The sequence below is a fragment of the Danio rerio genome, chromosome 14 (assembly GCF_049306965.1).
Source record: "Danio rerio strain Tuebingen ecotype United States chromosome 14, GRCz12tu, whole genome shotgun sequence".
Classification (NCBI taxonomy): domain Eukaryota; kingdom Metazoa; phylum Chordata; class Actinopteri; order Cypriniformes; family Danionidae; genus Danio; species Danio rerio.
The window spans coordinates 30497854-30516533 of record NC_133189.1 but is presented as its reverse complement, the minus strand read 5'-3'; the positions used below and the strand labels follow the sequence as shown (position 1 = coordinate 30516533).

The 18680-nt window shown below is 32.9% G+C and overlaps 2 protein-coding genes across 7 annotated transcripts; both read right to left on the bottom strand.

The window, feature by feature from the left end:
- Positions 1-3236: 3236 nt before the first annotated feature.
- LOC137487590 (ganglioside GM2 activator-like) lies at positions 3237-12428 on the bottom strand. 6 transcript variants are annotated; one of them, XM_073921872.1, is made up of 10 exons: positions 12165-12428; positions 11919-12071; positions 10096-10134; positions 9952-9979; positions 6415-9849; positions 5873-5932; positions 5700-5766; positions 4958-5072; positions 4582-4693; positions 3237-3562 (listed from the first exon to the last, which is right to left on the bottom strand). In XM_073921872.1, the coding sequence occupies exons 1-5, from the start codon at positions 12288-12290 to the stop codon at positions 9845-9847; spliced, it is 351 nt and encodes a 116-aa protein (XP_073777973.1). In that variant the 5' UTR covers positions 12291-12428; the 3' UTR covers positions 3237-3562; positions 4582-4693; positions 4958-5072; positions 5700-5766; positions 5873-5932; positions 6415-9844. The 6 variants fall into 6 exon arrangements, 3 of the variants coding, with proteins under 3 accessions (XP_073777973.1, XP_073777972.1, XP_073777971.1); XM_073921871.1 differs by having other exon boundaries at positions 4958-5932; XR_012389770.1 differs by lacking the exons at positions 9952-9979; positions 10096-10134; positions 11919-12071; positions 12165-12428 and having other exon boundaries at positions 3325-3562; positions 6415-6456; positions 6762-7883.
- A 1185-nt stretch (positions 12429-13613) lies between these two features.
- Positions 13614-17047, bottom strand: gm2a (ganglioside GM2 activator). The gene is made up of 5 exons (NM_001017831.2): positions 16927-17047; positions 16729-16855; positions 16486-16638; positions 14242-14424; positions 13614-14159 (listed from the first exon to the last, which is right to left on the bottom strand). The coding sequence occupies exons 2-5, from the start codon at positions 16831-16833 to the stop codon at positions 13998-14000; spliced, it is 603 nt and encodes a 200-aa protein (NP_001017831.1). The 5' UTR covers positions 16834-16855; positions 16927-17047; the 3' UTR covers positions 13614-13997.
- Positions 17048-18680: the final 1633 nt, after the last annotated feature.

Sequence of the window (18680 nt, the reverse complement as noted above, 5' to 3'; positions counted from 1 at the left end):
TTTCAATAATTTTTTTAAGTGGAGTGTAAAGTTTTGAAACCTTTCTTATAAAATAATAACATGTATTTGTTGCGTCTATAGGGGCAGCATGGTGGCTCAGTGGTTAGCATTGTCACCTTACAGCAAGAAAATCCCTGGTTCAAGTCACGGCTGAGCCAGTAGGCATTTCTGAGTTTGTATGTTCTCCTTATGATCATGTGGGTTTCCTCCGTTGCTCTGGTTTCTCCCACAGTCCTAAGACATGCGGTAAATTGGCCGTAGTGTATGGGTGTTCCTCAGAACGGGGTTGCGGCTGGAAGAGCATCCGCTGTATAAAACGTATGTTGGAATAGTTGGTGGTTCATTCTCCAGTGGCAACCTCTGAAATAGAGACTAAGCCAAAGGAAAATGAATGAATGAATGTTACGTCTGTAATTTAAGTTTATACAGCGATTAAGTTATGCAGCAACTTTTTTTAAATTGGCAGAAATATAACCCTAAAACAAACAGGTTGAATGTTTATGTCTGTTATCTTTTTGTAGAGTGTAAGTAAATTTGTGCTTGAATTTTAAGTTACTTTCTATATTTTAATGGGACAGTTCACCCAAAAATGAAAATGACATGTGGTTTAAACCTTTATGAATTGATTTCTTCTGTGGAACACAGTATAAGATATTTTGAAGGTTGCATGGCACCAATTGACTTCGAAACAAATCTATGAATTTAAAAATCTAAGTCCCATGCAACCAGCATTTTACTAAATATCTTCTTTTGTATTCAGCAGAAGAAACTCAAAAAGGATTTGATTAAGTCAAGGGTGATTAATGATGAATGAATTTTCATTTTTGGGTGAACTATCCCTTTTTAAGAATGTGCTATGTTTTCCATGGTAAATGCCAGCCAAAAGGAGCATGTGCCACAGAGTTTATGACTGTGCTTTGTGCCACAAAGCTCTAAAAAAACCAAACAGACGCAACCTCTCAGTCAGCCAGGAGATAACATTCTTTCCACTGCATGCTCCCCCTCCGACCCCAGGCATGGTGTAAGCTAGGCCTTGGAAAACCTCACTGCTTTGAGATGGTGAAATAAAATATGTACTAAAAGAACTATCAGGCTCGGGTTAGTTACAAACTTTGTAAATGAATATATTAAATTGATCGCTGACAGGTTTGTGTTTCACAGACATGTTCATTGAGAATACATTTAATAATCAGAACATGTCAGGAATGTTTTACAAGTGATGGTACATCTGGGTTTAACAATCATTAAAAACTAAGAACATGGCTAGTCTTGCTCTCGGCGGAGATCTGCTCTGGTTGGTATTCCACCTGGACATCTGGATTGAGGGCTGAAAGACAGCTTGGGAAATCAGGAATGCAAACAATGTTTAGAGGGAGAGAACAAACCTGCGTGGATTATGTTGTACAGTTTAGCATGTAAACTAATTCTGGAAAACAGTATAAACATGATTAACTTGTCAATGCATAAAATTATAACTTTTTAAATTTTTATTACTTTTGCTCAGATCTTTAGTCTGATTTGCAGTCTTAAGTTTACGAAGAAAAAAAAAGATGGATTAAATCTGAAGTTTTTAAAACACGCCAAAACACAGTAAATGGCGACTGACAATTTAGCCATCAAATTGCACTACACAGTATTTTCCTATAAATAAATAAAAAAAATACACAAAAACCATGAAAGATGAATAAACAAAATCAGCAATTAAATGGTCAAGCACAAAGCCAAAATAAGGACATAGCATGCATGGAAAGAACAGACCAACTGCAACAATGAATACTTTGACATTTGATTTTGATTGAATAGTGAATTGACTAATTGATTAGCCAAAACTGCTGAAAAATTACTAGGTATTTGATTTCAATAGTTCACCCAAAAAGTAAAAAAAAATCACTCACATTTTGCTTACATTGAAGTGGTTCCAAAATGTAATGACGAGTTTCTTTTTCCAAAAGAACAACAAAACAAAACAAAACTATGGAAGTCAATGTTCACCAGTTTCTGAAATTATCCAAAACATATTTTTTTGGGTTCAACAGAGGTCAAAGAGGTTAGGAACAAGCGAAAGTTTAATTAAGTATTACAGAATTTTATAAAATTTTTTGATTGGAACTATAAGGATTCGGTAATGTTGGTTAGTAGGTGTTGAGGGGTAATAAAGGTACATAAAAATTGGCGTACATGTTAAAGATGTGAGAGCAAACAGCTTCAGATTGAACAAATCAATTGATGCTTTGAAAACAAACATGTTACGTCAACAAACTCAAAACCCATAATGGAATAAACTATAGATAATAAAACTTAGTGAAAACCATGAAGTAAAATAATAATTCAAGGGACCAGTTAACAAAACCATCATGACCAAACTTATTAAAAGGTTTTTGACATTTCATATTTTATTATTTTTAACCACAAGATGGCGCTGCCTAGAAACGTTTGCATTTTTGGGGTTTTGTTCCATTGCTTACCACGTTTAGAATAAGTTCTTTTATTTTTAAATTTTATTTAAAATAACCAATGATCAGTCTGTCAATATCAGAAAAAAAAACTGAATAACATGACATGCTGCCTTAAATCTAAAGAGAGTCAATCTGCAGATTCTTGGCCACGGAAAAAAAATGTAGTTTATGATTTCCAACATTTTTGATTCATGAAATTGTTTTTGTTAGTCATATTCCTCCTAACAGGGCGGCACGGTGGTGCAGTGGGTTGTGTTGTCACCTCACATCAAGAAGTTCGTTGGTTTGAGCCTCGGCTGGGTCAGCTGGCATTTCTCTGTGGAGTTTGCATGTTCTCCTCGTGTTCGCGTGGGTTTCTTCCAGGTGCTTCAGTTTCCCCCACATGACCATGCAGTGAATTAGGTAAGCTAAAATTGTCCGTAATATAAGAGTGTGAATGAGTATGGATGTTTCCTACACTGTAAACGATTTCTTGTTAAATTAACAGTAAGTTACTGGCAACAATTATCCAGTAGCTGCTGTATTTCATAAAACAGTAACATTACTGTAATACTAATTACATTAGTATTACATTTACTGTAAAATGTAATACATAATTTTACTGTTGTTGATTTTTACTGTAACACCAATTACAGTAGTGATACACATACTGCAAAACTGAAAACAGTATTTTATTGTACGTTTTTACCATGAAGAACTACGGTATTTTAACGTTACTTTCATTATTACTGTATAGTATTTTACAGTTATTAAATGTTATTTTATTTTATTTAATAGTGCTACTTTATAATGGGTAAAAATGTTCAAAAATTGCACAAGTGTTATTTTAACTGTTCAAGAAATACAAGAAAAATAAAGAAACTGAAACTAACTTCACAATAAAGGTTTATTGTGTAAACCATACTGAAACAATAGCAATTATTCAATATAACAGAGCAACAGAACACTAATGAACAATTGATCATTAAAACCAGTCAACAATAAATGCATAAAAAATTATTACAATTTTAAAAACAGGTGAAAATACTGCTACAAGACAGGAAATGATGAAGGCCAAATGATGTGGAAAGGGACAGTGAAAAAGGGCAGCAGCACTTCTGATGATCCTGCAAAAATGACAAGCAAAATCACTGAAGTAAAAACTAATCATCCCTCAAACCATTTAATTCATTCAGAAACGAAACACTGCACTGTTGTTTTTATATATATATATAACAGTTATAATATATATAACAGTTTTTTTAATTGTTTTTGTTGGTGAAATACAGTTTGTTGTCAATTCGAAATTACACTAACGTTAATGGGGAAAAGATCAGCGGGCATTGTTCTTGAAGATCGCTAGTCAGGTGTCCACACAGGTGTGTAAAAAATAAAGTCTCATCTTAACTTAATGTCCGACTCTGTATAGCTCGTATATCTGATTCCATGATCACACTACTAGTGCTTCCACGGATTTAAGTGGGGTAAACACAGTTCATTCTCACTTTAAGAGGCTACATATTTAAAATTAAATAAATAAAAATAATCTAATTTAACGTGACTAATGTTAATTAAATACTTTTAGGCTTTTAACACGTATAAATCCACTTCTAACTTACAGATAAGATTGCGTTAGAGAACATGAAAGCCGTGGGTGATTTTTTAAAAATAATGCTAATGATAAGTTACTGATATTTGGTTTGCATAAAACAAAGTAATCACTAAGCATTCATTTTTGGCAAAATCTGCAGAGAGGCTCAGCGACACGAGGAAATATGTTAAAGTTGAGTAGAGAACTAAAGAGCAGTCTAGCCTACTTCCTGAAATGTTTGTGGTAATATTCTGCTGTCAATTCGTATTACTGTATTTTAATATGCAGCAGTGATGGCATGTCAGCGAGACAAATAAACATTTTATCGAGTCATTTCATACAATTTATTAATTTATTTATTTTTTATACAAACCCTCTAGTGACATTTCCTCAAACTAAATCATCATAACGTTACTGTGCACAGCATCAGTAAAACATTGAGAATAATTTAAATACTTAATTTTTTTAAAACAGTCACTGCTGATTAGAAACTAACATTAAAGCTAAGCTTACAGAAATCCTGTATGCATGACAATATAAAGATGTATTACTCACTGATGTAGAAGCACTTCCAGGTCATCTGAGATGTAGACAGGACAGAATATGTGCTATCAAATGAGCTCTTGTGCAGCCTTTGTTGGACATCCAGGTAGTATGTTCACCCACACTGTAAGAAACAAAAACAGAAACAATTTATTAAAATGTGAGGGATAGTAAACATGTTTGGTCTACAGAGAGAAGAAAATGTTTACTTTAAGCATTGATCCTAATGAATCTATTTCTGAACTACATTTAACCTTATCACGGAAACAGCATTTTTGAGCTTTCAGACCAGGGGTGCTCAACCTTGTTTGCTTTAAATTAGAATTAAAACAATAAATCTCTATGTCAAATAAAATACTTCAGATCTAAATAAAGCAGGTGCTTTTACCTAAAGGTTCCTTCCCTCCAGTTAGTTTGGCTGCAAATCCCTCCACATCTGTGCTTTATTCGGTTCTTGTCTTAAGAGTAACTGGTGTCACATTCCAGGTTCATCACAATCTGAGCTAGAAAGACAATATGGCAAAAGACAAGACATATATAAATAAGTCTCAGAATAAAATATTTAAAAGGATAGTTTACTTTTCTGCCACCATTACTCCATGTGTTTTAAATCCATTTAAATTTCTGTTAAACACTAAAGCAGATATTTTGAAGAATGTTAGTAACCAGTAACTATTGACATCCATATTTGAACCAAATTTCTTTAAAAAATACGAGTTTGTGTTCAACGGAACAAATTAAATGTATAACTATTTTGAAACAAGTAGAGGATGCCAAAGATGCTATTATTTTCATTTTGGGGTGAACTGTCCCTTCAATTCAAGTGTCAAGCAATAGTCATAAAAACTGATGTGTCGCTTGAGGAAAACTAAATCAAGTACTTTCTTTGAACAAGCAGAATTATTATGCCATTGTATTCAGTGATTCTCTTTTACATTTTCCCACTATAAAACGATAGCTTCACCATGCAATCTATGTTAACACAAAAATGAATAGCATAAAATAACATATTGAACTAAACTTACAGTTTCCAGGCTGTTTGAAAAAAAAAAAAAACACATACGCCCAGTAAAATTGCTAATAAACACAAAGACAACTGTTATAGAAAAAAATGTTTGTCTAATATTTACTCAGCACTTGATAGGCAGATAGAATAAGCGTGGTCGTTTTAACACCAGATTTTGTTTATCTTAGGAACTGCTGGAAGAAGAAAAAGAGGTTGTACATGAAACTTCTCACAACAAATCTGTGAACAACTTGACATTTAAAAATCTAATCAAAATGAGGAAGACATCAACATTACCTTGAATAATCAAGTGAGGAGTGATTGGTAGCATCAGTTTTTTAACATCAATTACTGTAGCTGAAAAACAGATAAATATAATAAGAGTAAAATAAGACTTAACATTAATTAATCTAAATCTATGGTACAACCATACCAATCTGTATGGGGTTAAAATACATTTGTACAAAAATCATTCCCTGACCCCATCAATTTCTCTTAGAATAGGATGGATATAGTGATAATGACTTTGGCTTATATCTGTGTACTCAGAACGTACACTCACTTCAGGTACACCTGAACACCAAAAATTAAATGTACAATTAATGACACACTATACATCAAGCTCATTAACATTACTGAGAAATAGACAATTAATATGTATTTTGTTAATATTAACGTTAGCTTAAAATAATTCAACTGCATTTAATTTTCAGCTCCATTTAATAAAACAGTTAAGACTCATTTCATTATGAGTTTAGTTTAAGTAACTAACTTACAGTTGAAAAATTTTACCATAATGATAGCTTAGTCATAATGACTATGTGAAGACCAGAGCTTACCTTAACTTTTCATGGTGACTTCGCCTTCATCTCAGTGTTGTGCTGAAATAGAGAATTCATTAATGCAGTTACAATAAGTTAAAGTTATGTTTTTTTCAGGTAACTTAACGTATGGTCAAAAACTCACTCAAGATAAACTCACTGTGTCTAATACCTCGCAAACACTACAATGACCGCCTGGCGTCTGTTATTTCTTGTTTAAATACCGTTTGTTAACGGATAGCGTGACAACATAAGAACCTACAACTAATGTCACTTGGTTAATTCTTTTAAATTACACACACAATACACAGAAATACTTATAAAACAATCCTTTAACGGACAGAATTTGACTTTAAAACACTTACCGAGGATGAATTCGCTGGATGAAAGACGACAGGTGAATTTCAAATTAGGAGAGCCGTTGTCTGCATGTCGAGTCGTGTCCGTTCCGTTCTATGAATCGGCTCCTTAGTGAACAGTAAAGAATCGAATCCGCCTAAAACCGATTCCTTTTTGTATATGATTCATTACTATTTCGTTATACTGCTTGGCCACACGCATTTATACACTAATTATACACTAATTGCATATTGCTGAATGTGCTTGTGAACACGTGTGATCAAATAATTCCCGAGCAAACGGTTCAATTCGGTTCAATACGACTCAGAGTTGCTCGAGTGCTGAACCGAACCAGTGCAAACGTGATATTGATTACAATATAGTAACATTGTTTTTTATTCACTTTACCAGCGAAATTATTACATATATCTGACCTTGACAATAAGAATAAAGTTCGTTTGAAGTGTTTTGAGAATTATATATAAATATTTTTTTTTTCTCCCAGAATTCATTTCACATCAACAAGCAAATGGTAATGGCGGATGAGAAAGCCCAGCTAATATTATAAATATTGCGTTTAATATGTCACGAAATGAAATTTTAACAGTGTTTCATGCGAGAATGTAACGTTAGTTCTTACAAACTCAAATCTGTGGTTTATTTATAGATATCATGTGTAAATTTTGAGCGTGCTTTGCCGATAGCGGAGATTCTGACCTCCAGGGTGTCCATCATCACTCATGTATCCGGGGAAACGAGGTTATAATCGGCTAGACATGTGAGACTTGCCCCGGTCTTAGATGGCTCTATAATGAATGTGTTATGAAATTTAGTTTTAACCGTTTTTCATGCGGGAATGTAGTTGTTTTAAACTCAAGTCTGTGGTTTATTTATAGAGATGGTGGGTATTTTAAAATATTGTTTTGAAAATGCGGAGATATGTGACCTCCATGGTGGTGACGGGTGCCCTAACCTCATGAATCCGTCTAAAGCAGGCTGGTCATTATGACATTTAAGCTGACTTTGGTTTCATGATGAATCAATTACTTTTGTTCCAGTTTACGTTTTGGTTAAGCACAAAGTAATGTTGATTAAAAATGATTTGATATTTTCATGTTAACCTTATAAAATTAAGGTGCAGTACACCCAAATATGGAAAACCAGGGGACAGTTTTATGCACTGAACAGTCTAAAGAAACTGGTTATTTTATTTTTCTTCACAAAATACTTTGTCAAAAAATAAAATAAACATAATAATAATAATATAAAGTGTGTGTAGAGTTTTTCATGGTCATTTGCAGTACTGTATTTAGATGCACAGTAACTGATTTTTTCCCAAAATTCATTGTAAAATCTGCAGTAGCATACTGTTAATCATGTTCACAGTATGGAAATGTTGAGAATACATTATCATGCTGTGAAAACAGCAATATATACAGTAACACACTGTGCACAGCTTATACAGTAAACAACTGTTGAGAAATGCAGTATAATACCGTGAAAACAACAGAAATCGTTTACAGTGTAGTGATGGGTGCGGCCGGAAAAGCATCCTGCGTGAATAAGGTGGCGGTTCATTCCGCTCTGGCCCTGATTAAAAAAAGGGACTAAGCCGAAAAGAAAACGAATGAATGGTTTTGTTCCTCCTAATAAGTCTGTTTCTGTTATGCCCCTACATATTGTTAATTCTCAGTATGGTCAGTTTTTTCTCTGTAAACATTTACAATGTTCATTTATTCACAATATTAATTTAAAGAAATGTTTTTGTTTGGAGGGTCTTTGAGACTGGAATGCAAAACCACTGATCGAGAATACCCTTTAGTTTGATTTCACAGGTGTTTCTCATGCACACAAACAACCAGAATTTTGCGATTCAATGATTGTAAATGGCACGAAATTTAAAAGTGAGAAAAACTAAATACAATGCAGGAGGACTACAGTTCAAATACATCATATGATAAACACTTTAGCATGATTTTTTAAATGCTAATGATTTTGCTTATATAGAAGTGATGGGTCATTTAGTCTTTCATGCATCAAATATGATACAGGCTTTATTGCTATAAGGTAAACATGTTTCTCTTTTTGATTCTCTCAATGTTTTCATTATATAAATACAAAGCCCATTTGTACAAATTTGACCATACTGTTGCCTGTATGTTTTCACAGCAATGTAACACAACAAATATCATTAATATTCCAGAAGATTTTAAGAAAAGCCACTGCACTGCTAAGTTACTTTATGCGGCAGAAATGCTGGAGGGACTGACAAACTAAACAAGTTAAAAGTCTAGCAAAGACCAAATTAACATAGAGGATTTTTTCTTTCTGTAAAAATCTAAACATTTTGGGCACGCCAAAACACAATTATTCAGAGATCAGAGGCTACTAAAGTATAAAAAAGCAGAATAAAAATAGTCCAAGCAACTTCCTCATTTAAATCTAATTCATGTTTGCATAGATTTCATCTTTTGGTTACACCTGAAAGGCAGAGGGTAACATTAACATTTTTATTTAGAATGTTTTGTTTCTAACATTGGCTCACTGACCAAATCTATTAAACAAGCAATTAACTGTTTTATTGATTTGAAGATTTAACAACAGCAAAAAAGGGAACCTAAACCAGCTTCATTTACCCACCGAGCAACATAAGTGCATTTAGTAATCATAGTGATTTTACATTCAGTATCAATAAAATGTCCCCAAAATGTATTAAATACTGTATAATCCTTTAAATTGAGCTGATCTGATCATTTGAACCAATTCACAGACTTTTAAAGTAAATATTTATTTAATAGACTTTTTAAAATATGAATTTAAGACTTTAAGATTTGTATTTTTTTAATTAGCTCATAGAACATTTAGCATTTTTCAATTTCTCAGAAGACAAAAAAAAAAAAAACCAACAACAATAAAAAAACTGAACGGTAACTACTACAGTTCATGGTGTTGAAATTTTAGGGATGTTGCCAATGAGAATTTGACTTTAAAGCATCCCAGCTCTTTTTCAGTGCTTCCTAAAATTACATGCAATCTGAAATTGGTAATTGTGTCAGACAGTGAAAAATTTGGTATGTAGATACCAGAGTCAGACGTTGGCCAGTTGTAGTCACCCTAAAAAAAGGAGATAAATATTAAGCTTTAAAAAATATATCAAATAAAATAGTCAAACATTGGCTGCATATCTGGATGTTGAGGTATAATGTGGATACTCACAGCTTTGAATGGACATCGGCAGGAGGATCTGTTTAAACGTAAATGTTCAGGACACAGTGAGAACATTGACATAACCTCGGCCAGCTGGTCACATGCATCAGGATAATAACAACTTCCTACACCATTAACACAAGGTATTTTTACCCAAGCACCAGCTACTTCTTTTTCCAATGTCAAGTTGACCTAAGACAAATACAAAAAGATTATATCCTACTCAGTATTTCACAAGGATGACTGAGACACAGAAAAGAGCTTTCAGGTTTTTGAAATGTTGTCACTCAGGTTTGCAGTCTCTTTATATTCAGTCACACAACACACAGTCTAATAAATAACAAAATAAGTTTGGTACTGAGAATGAATGTGGTTCAAATCAATTCAGATGTTCTTGTTATCAGCGTTACTATGGTTTCATTATGGAAAAAAACAGGTTTGTTTTGTTAGCAGTTACACAATGGTTAATTTGGTATAATGGTTTAGAGGGTTTTCACACCAGTCTATTTTGGGTGAATAATGCTAAAGATTAATACAAAATGACTACTCTATAGAAATTTGTATTTCTTTTTATTTCAGTAATGCATAAAAGACTTTTTTTGCATTCCTCATGACAAAAATGGAGAAAATCTGACGTTTTAAAAAAAAGATAATTTAATTCAGGCCTGCCTATTAAAAGGGGTGGCTCTTTTTTCTCAAAAAGTGGACCTTTTTACAGCTATTAGCTTCAAATTATGAGGTTCAAATACTCTTTGAGACATTTTAAGCACTAATTTGTGCTGGATTAGCTTACTACATTTTTGAAGAAGTACTTATTATTTTAAAATGAAAAAAAATGTTTATTTACAAATGTGCATTTAAACTAAGTTATTAAAGTTTTATATATAATGTAATGGGACTAGAATTTTAGAAATATGAAAAAATACTTTTTTAAATGCTAATTTATTACCCTCCATCATTAAAAAAAACAAACAAAAGGTGAATCTGTTAAAACTTGTTTTCAATGAAAAATTGTTGACTATAGGCAAATAACAAACTGGCCATCTCATTTCCTCAGTCAGTATTTGGCCATTTAAATAATAAAAGCCTTCTTTTATTGGTTATTCTTCTTAAAGCCTCCATCTATTAGGGTCTTTCGAACCACCCGGACCCCCCCTGGCTACGGGTCTGTAATTTATCACAAAACATAAGACTTTTTAACAGTTTATAATACAACCCCTGCATGTTAGCACTGCAGCTTTGCATAAAATATTTTTTTTGTAAAATAAAATAATTATAAATATTATTATTAAAATTAACTATAGTTTTTAGGCGTAATGGTGGCCAGTGGGTAACACGATCGCCTCACAGCAAGAAGATCACTGGTTCGAGTCCTGGATGGACCAGTTGGCATGTTCTCCTTATGTAGTGTTTTTTTCCAGGTGTTAAATTGGCCGTAGTGTATGTGTGTGAATGAGTGTGTATAGATATTTCCCAGTGATGGGTTGCAGCAGGAAGGGCATCTGCCATGTAAAACATATGCTGGATAAGTTGGTGGTTCATTCCGCTGTGGCAACCCCTGATTAATAAAGGCACCAAGCCGAGAATAACATAAATGAATGAATAGTTTTTATAAAATAGCATTATAACAATATTGAAGCTTCTCATCTTGTTAAATATTATGTTGCATAATAATATATAATTAATTTCATTTTTAGTCCAATTCAAACATTTAAAAAGTTTTCAGTCAAATTGTGCTGCCTGCATACAAATACAACTTTATAACTAGCTTATTTAATTTCCCCAATTTATACTACAATTGTAATCTGAAATCAACTGTTCTCTGAAGACTGCCACCTTTATAAAAACTAGAAAATATTACATAAAAAAGAATAATATATATATATTTTAGAAAAACTACAACAACATTTCGACACATTTAAACAAAATCACGCGAGTAAATCGATCAGACACGTCATATTATAATTTGGACTTACAGGTAAAGGAGAGGTCAAATCAACCGCTATAGATGCTGAAGCAGTGCCTAACACAATTCCAGGTGAAGGTATTGCGTTTGGATATACATGAAGAGTCTTCCAATGAAAAGGCGCATCTGGGTTTCCACACTTCTCCCAAGAAAAGCGATTGAACTTCTCAATAATAGAAAGCAGCATATGGGCATACAATGAAAACGAATACTACATCAAATTAATCATATTGTAATGTCGCATAGGCATACTTACCTTGGTAAATGTAAACGTTTTTCTGCTAAGCCACTGACTCGAGACTTCTTTTAAAACACAACTGAAGGCGAACAGAGAGATCAACAAGGAAACGCAGCTCATTTTGCACGGTTTATGTACAGCCATTCTAAATTTTTGATATTTAAAGAGGTATTATTACATAAAGAGGTATTTATGAAGTGTAAAAATATAATAACTCTGAAACCCAGAACACGTGCTTATTTATTTCCCCATCACAGTCACTTTGGGGAACTGCGCATCATTGACTGTTTATGTGACTGAACAGGTTTACCGTGTTTTTTCGGTGTATGTAAAATCCATTATACAGCGACCTCCACTGGCTGGTACACTTTAACATCAAATGTATTCTAGTTTTAAAAAAAAAGACAGTTTAAAAAATATTGGGCTCCATACAATTGGTTTGTGTTGAGACAACATGAAGGAATTAAGTTTACTTACACGTACATGTATAATGATGTGTTAATATGTAAACTACACATTATTATGGACTAATGATGAGTTAATGCATGCACTAATCTTGAACAAACTTTAACATGAGTCACATGAGTTTATGCATGAATAACAGCTACATTATTTACTTGTTAGTACTTGTGGTCAATGAATGTAATTAACATTTAAGTTTAAGCTAAATGTAACCAACAAATTATGATAATGTTAATATAGAGTTATGTTGTGACTACTTGGAGGAGCACATCATCCTTAACTCATCCTTAACAAATCATGAACACTCATGTGTTTACACTGTTGATGTTGACAGAACACTTTTCTATTGTAATTCATTGTAAACACACTACTAGACAGACTTGCATAAGGGGTTCATGAGTAGTTAAGAATGGGTTAATGATGATGTGTCCCTCCAAGTAAAGTCATGATATAATTATACATCAACAGCTCATGAGTTCATGATGGTTAAATTAAGCATAAACTAATGTGATAATTAATACATTAACAATCAAGCCTGTACTAACAAGTAATAAAGTTAGCCGTTATTCACACATGAACTCATGTGACTCATGTTGTTGTTAAAGTTAGTGCATGCATTAACTCACCATTAGTCCATAATAAAGTAATGTTTAGTTTACATATTAATACATCATTATTCATGTACTGTTATTGTAAAGTCTTACCATTACTTTTTAGGTAATTACTGGACTGAACATAAAAAATTAGGTTGTCCCCAAAACAACTCACGAATTGTGTTTCAGCTCATTTTAATTAAGCAGTTTGAGCAAACACCCTTTTTTGAGTGTATTTAAATACATTTTGACAGTGAATTAACAAAATAAAAATTTACTATCTGCTGCATAACATGCTTGGCTTATTCTAAAAAAACATAAGCAAAATTATAATGCTGATTTACCACAAACTCTGAGAAAATGTTAAACTTGTGTTTAAATGTTTATTAAGAACCAAAAAGAGAAATTTCCCTTTTAAAGAAACTTAAGCATCACATTGACACTTTATTAGTACCAAACAACATAAATTACGATAGAAAATTAAAGCAGTAGTTAAAATGAAGTAACAACAAGTTAATTTAAAACAAGTAACACAACAAAAATCTGCAGCTCATGATCTAAATATTTCCAGTACCCAAGCTTTGACCAGTGGTTTTTTAGAGAATATTTACAGCTCGTTTCAATCATTTTAAAACAATTGAATGAAATTCTTCGTTAGTTAAAAAGACATTTGCTTAAAGAATTAATCATTCACTTATGAAACTCCCATAGATTACCAAACTACCTTTCATCAAGAAACACTTTGTTTCTTCTTATCCAAAGCCAGTGACAGCAAAACAATCTTTGGCTGATATCGTTAATTCTTGGAGGAATGCAGTGAGAAGCTGATTTTAAGGCATCCCAGTTCTTTCCCCGTGCTTCCTAAAATGCCTTCTACTCTGTAATGGCCATTGGTCAGCCAGCCCGGCAGTTCAACATCTGGTATATCGATTTCTGATGAAGGCAAAGCATAATCGCCCTGGGAAAAAAAATATATGATAAATGTTCTTCCTTTAAAGTAACATACAGTAAACACTTGAATGTTTAGAAGAGACACTCACAGCTTTGAATGGGCAGTGGCAGGGCAGGCCATATGTGTGCAGAGGCTCGGGACAATCCTGTGGGGGGGGAATTAGCTGATTGAGCAGGTCACAGACATTAGGATAATGACAACTTCCGATTTCATCCAGACATGGGATTTTCACCCACATGCCAGCCACTTCTCTTTCCACTGTCACGTTCACCTGAAACAAAGAAGAAGTTATTAAAACTAGGGTTTATGAAGATGTAAAGTTTAAAAAAAACATGTGAGAAGCACTGATGTTCAGTCACAAGACACACAACAGAAGCAATCACTTTACTAGCAGTCTATAAAGAGATAAACCAAGTCACAAGACTGGTTTGGAAGCTCTTTTTAGAAAAACTAAACTAGCTATATGACATGATAACAATGTTTTAACTACAGGAGTCCGTTTTTTTTGTACCTTGCTTAAATGATTTAGCAGATCCTGGATCTTTCAATCTTGATTACTGATCTCTGGCTAATTTGGTTCTTCAAACAAGCTCGCGAATCAGATTAAAATGTATGGATGAACTGATCTGAGATCATGAGTATAGAGTGAAGGACAGATCTATCGATCCTCAAAATTATGAACAGCAATGCAATGATTGGCTGACAGCACAGCAGACATCATTCGATTAATATTCAATTATCCACGTGAGCAAAATTACATAAAATCCATAGTAAACAGTTATTTAAATATGATCGCAACAAGTTTCCACGTTTGTTGTGGGCTACAGGCTTTACACTTTCATGTGTCAAGAATATTTAGCTATTTGTTTAGATTCACATTTACAGCGGATTTTCTTTATTATATTAGTCTAGGTTTCTTAAATAGCGTAATAACTGGCTGTTTAAATTGTTTCTGCATCAAAGGATTTTGATATTGGCAAAGGTGTCTGCAACTTCTGCAAATCATTAAATATCGTGCAAAGTTGAATATCGTGCATGCCTATTATAATAGAAAACTGTACTAAAGCTGGGTCGGTACTATAACAGTGTACTACGGTAAGAAAATATCAGCATTTGGTACACACTTTCAGTATTACCTTTGCTTGAAATGACCCAATCTAATAATGTTTATATAAAATAAGCTGCTGCTCCTGAGCAGGTTTGAGCTACCAGACCTGTTTCTATGTCAAAAACTCTCAGATAAGTTTTGAAGAATGAAATGATCCTAGATTGTGTCAAATCTTCAATAACCAAATCCAGCTAATTGAGTAATCTATGTACGAAGAAGAGTAGACATATCAACATTTGGTGGGAAAGCCCTTATTTTCAAATCACAAAAACTGAAAATATATGACCAGCATGTTATCATATATGTATATATACTTTGCATTCACTTATTTAACATTAACTTTTTTTATGCATGAAAATTCTGATATTATACAAAATATTTATTTTTGCTATGCATACTAGAATACACGCACATTAGAAATGCTTGCTTTACATACCCTACACTGCAAAACCCAAAAAGTTGTTGACTCAAACTGTTTGAGGAAACCGGAAACCGATTGACACAAACCATTTAATTACAAAAGCTAATCTATTTAAGTAAACAAACAAAAAAATTGAGCACACTGTAAAAGTGAACTTACTCCATTTAAGCTGAATGAGGCATTTACTTCACTCATTACCTTCAACACTGAGTTCAAAACTCTTTTCAAATGAGTAGAACTAACTTACAGTCAATTTTGAGTTGACTACACTCATTTCATTTGATAAAGTTGCATGTTGGGTTTCACGGAGTATAAACAAAACCAGCGCTTCATATATTATATGAATATGAAAATATTTATATTATATTCTGATTTACATTACAAAATTATTTTGGAAAGCAATACAATTTTACTTGCATTTGTTGCACTTTATAAAGCCTAAATATGGTGAATTTGCTAGACACAATGTCCTATTTTAATATTTCTAAACAATTCAAACAGTTTTGAAATAAGTGGCAATGATTCTTTTACATTGAAATTTTGTGTTTTTTTATTATTGTTGTTATAATGAAGAAAAAAATACTGAAATAAAATAGCAATGGCAAAACAACAAACAATAAAGCTGTAACGGAACAGTGTTCATTTATACACCAAAATACAGAACTGAGACTTCTCAAAACAAAGTAGGCAGGAGGAAGTTGACATGAACAGATATCTGGCATCTACATACACTTTAAAAGAGATTTACAGAAAAAAAAGAATGGCCAAGCTGTGTAGAGTTATAATATAGTTCTTTAACTTACAGAGAGAGGAGATGCCAGCTCTACAGATGTTGTGCCCTTTGCATCTGCAGTTAAACGTCCAGGAATGGGAATGGGGTCTGGAGAAATATCAAGACTCTTCAGGTTTGCAGGATCATCTGGTTTACCGCAATTTTGCCAAGAAAATCCCAATACCTGATGATAAAAACAAATTAAACAACACGCAAAGTTCAGCTTAACCATTTAAATAGTCAGAAACAATCTCAAAGCATGTGAAATTCTTGCCTTGGTTAATTTTGATGGTTTCCTGCCAAGCAAGTGGCTCGAGCCCTCCAGCAAAAAACAGCTCGTTACGAAGAGAGCAATAAGCACAGAGAAGCAGCTTTTCATTTTGAACGGTGTAACTTCCAGCCTAAAACACCAAATGCAACTTTGTATTGAATAATCAGAGAGCTCCACAAAACGACAAACGATAATAATTACCCAAACAGCATGCGACTGACAATAGGCAGAACAACAGTATAATGAACGGGCGTTGAAAACTGAACTGAAACGCTTCCCTTCAGGAACTATTAGTTCGTGTCATGTGAGTGTGTTGTGGTATTTTAAAATTATGCCATCTTTCCGCATTTATTACGAGATTTAGTGTTACAGCGACCTCTAAAGGCAGGAGGAATAACATCAGGTCAGTGATAACAGGATGAGCAAAGATGCTGGTAAACAACAACATTTATAGTGTAACTTTTAAAGAAAAGCACATAAGTATAACAACAATAAATCAAATGGCCTGTTACGAGTTCAAGGCCATACTGACTGTGGTGAGTTTATTATTTAATGAATAATATTAATAATAATTTTAAGTATAGACCTACTGTGTTTATATTTTCTATGTCATACATATTAATTCATATGATACATTTTTATTAAGATTTGTCAATTCAAAATATATAAACCATATTTGTCCAAAAATAGGGCAGCATGGTGGTGCATTGGGTAGCACAATTGCCTCACAGCAAAAAGGTCACTGGTTTGAGCCCTGGCTGGGTCAGTTAGCATTTTCTGTGGAGTTTGCATGTTCTCCCCATGTTTGCGTGGGGTTTAAAATTGTCTGTATTGTAAGTGTGTGAATGAGTGTGTATGGATGTTTCCCAATGATGGGTTGCAGGTGGAAGAGCATCCACTTGGTAAAACATATGCTGGATGAGTTGATGGTTCATTCCTCTGTGACGACCCCTGATTAATAAAGGGAATAAGCCGAAAAGAAAATGAATGAATAAATGTCCAAAAACATATTTACTTAAACATATAATTAAAATATATTTAAATATATATATAATTTCTACAAATACATGTTGGCCATTATTTTGAATATATATGTATTAAATAATTCTTGTTTTTTTAAAAAGGAGCCTAAAATTAAAGGCACTCTACACCCAAACATTTAAAATTTGTCATAATTTAATTTCCATCATTTTCTTGTTTCAAACCTGTTTATTCATCCATAGTATTTGTTTTTCCTATGAATACCAATGGTTGGGTCACTTTACAAACCGTTCAAACAGGTCTGAGATTACCTGCAGTGTTTAAGTAATAACAATAAAAAAATATTAATAACATTATTATTATTATAATTTTTATAAAACTGACACTCCCAAAACATCAAACAAGATAGTTGTATCAGAGTTCCTTGTTCCATAAAAATACAGAACTTTGATTTCTAAAACAATGTAGGCAAGAGGAAGTTGTTGTTTACCAAAAAAATTGTCACATCTCCGAACAATGCACTTCCCAGACGTATCCTTTACAGAGAAACACAGAAATGAAATCTTTATTTGATGTCTGCAACATCTAAAGCAAAATGTCTCTATGAAATGAAATTATTCTCCATTAGTTTTTGTTTTAAATAGGCTAATAGATATAGATCTCATCCACATATTGTAAGGATGGAAATAAAATACATTTTAAAATATACTTTGGTAAATTTAAAAGTTAGATATATTTTCCATTTCAAAAATGTATTTAATTACAAAATAAATAATTAAAATATATTTTAGTCACATGTTTTTTTTTTTAATCTTTGGGTTGATAAATCAGCTCATTCACACAAATTGTTCAGTTTTTTTTCCCTCATGTTTCATCAGTCCTGGATTTTGCAACATCAAAAAGAAGCCACTTTTACTATATCTTTGATGTATGATGGCAATGTATATTCCACTGAATACAAAACACTTTATCCA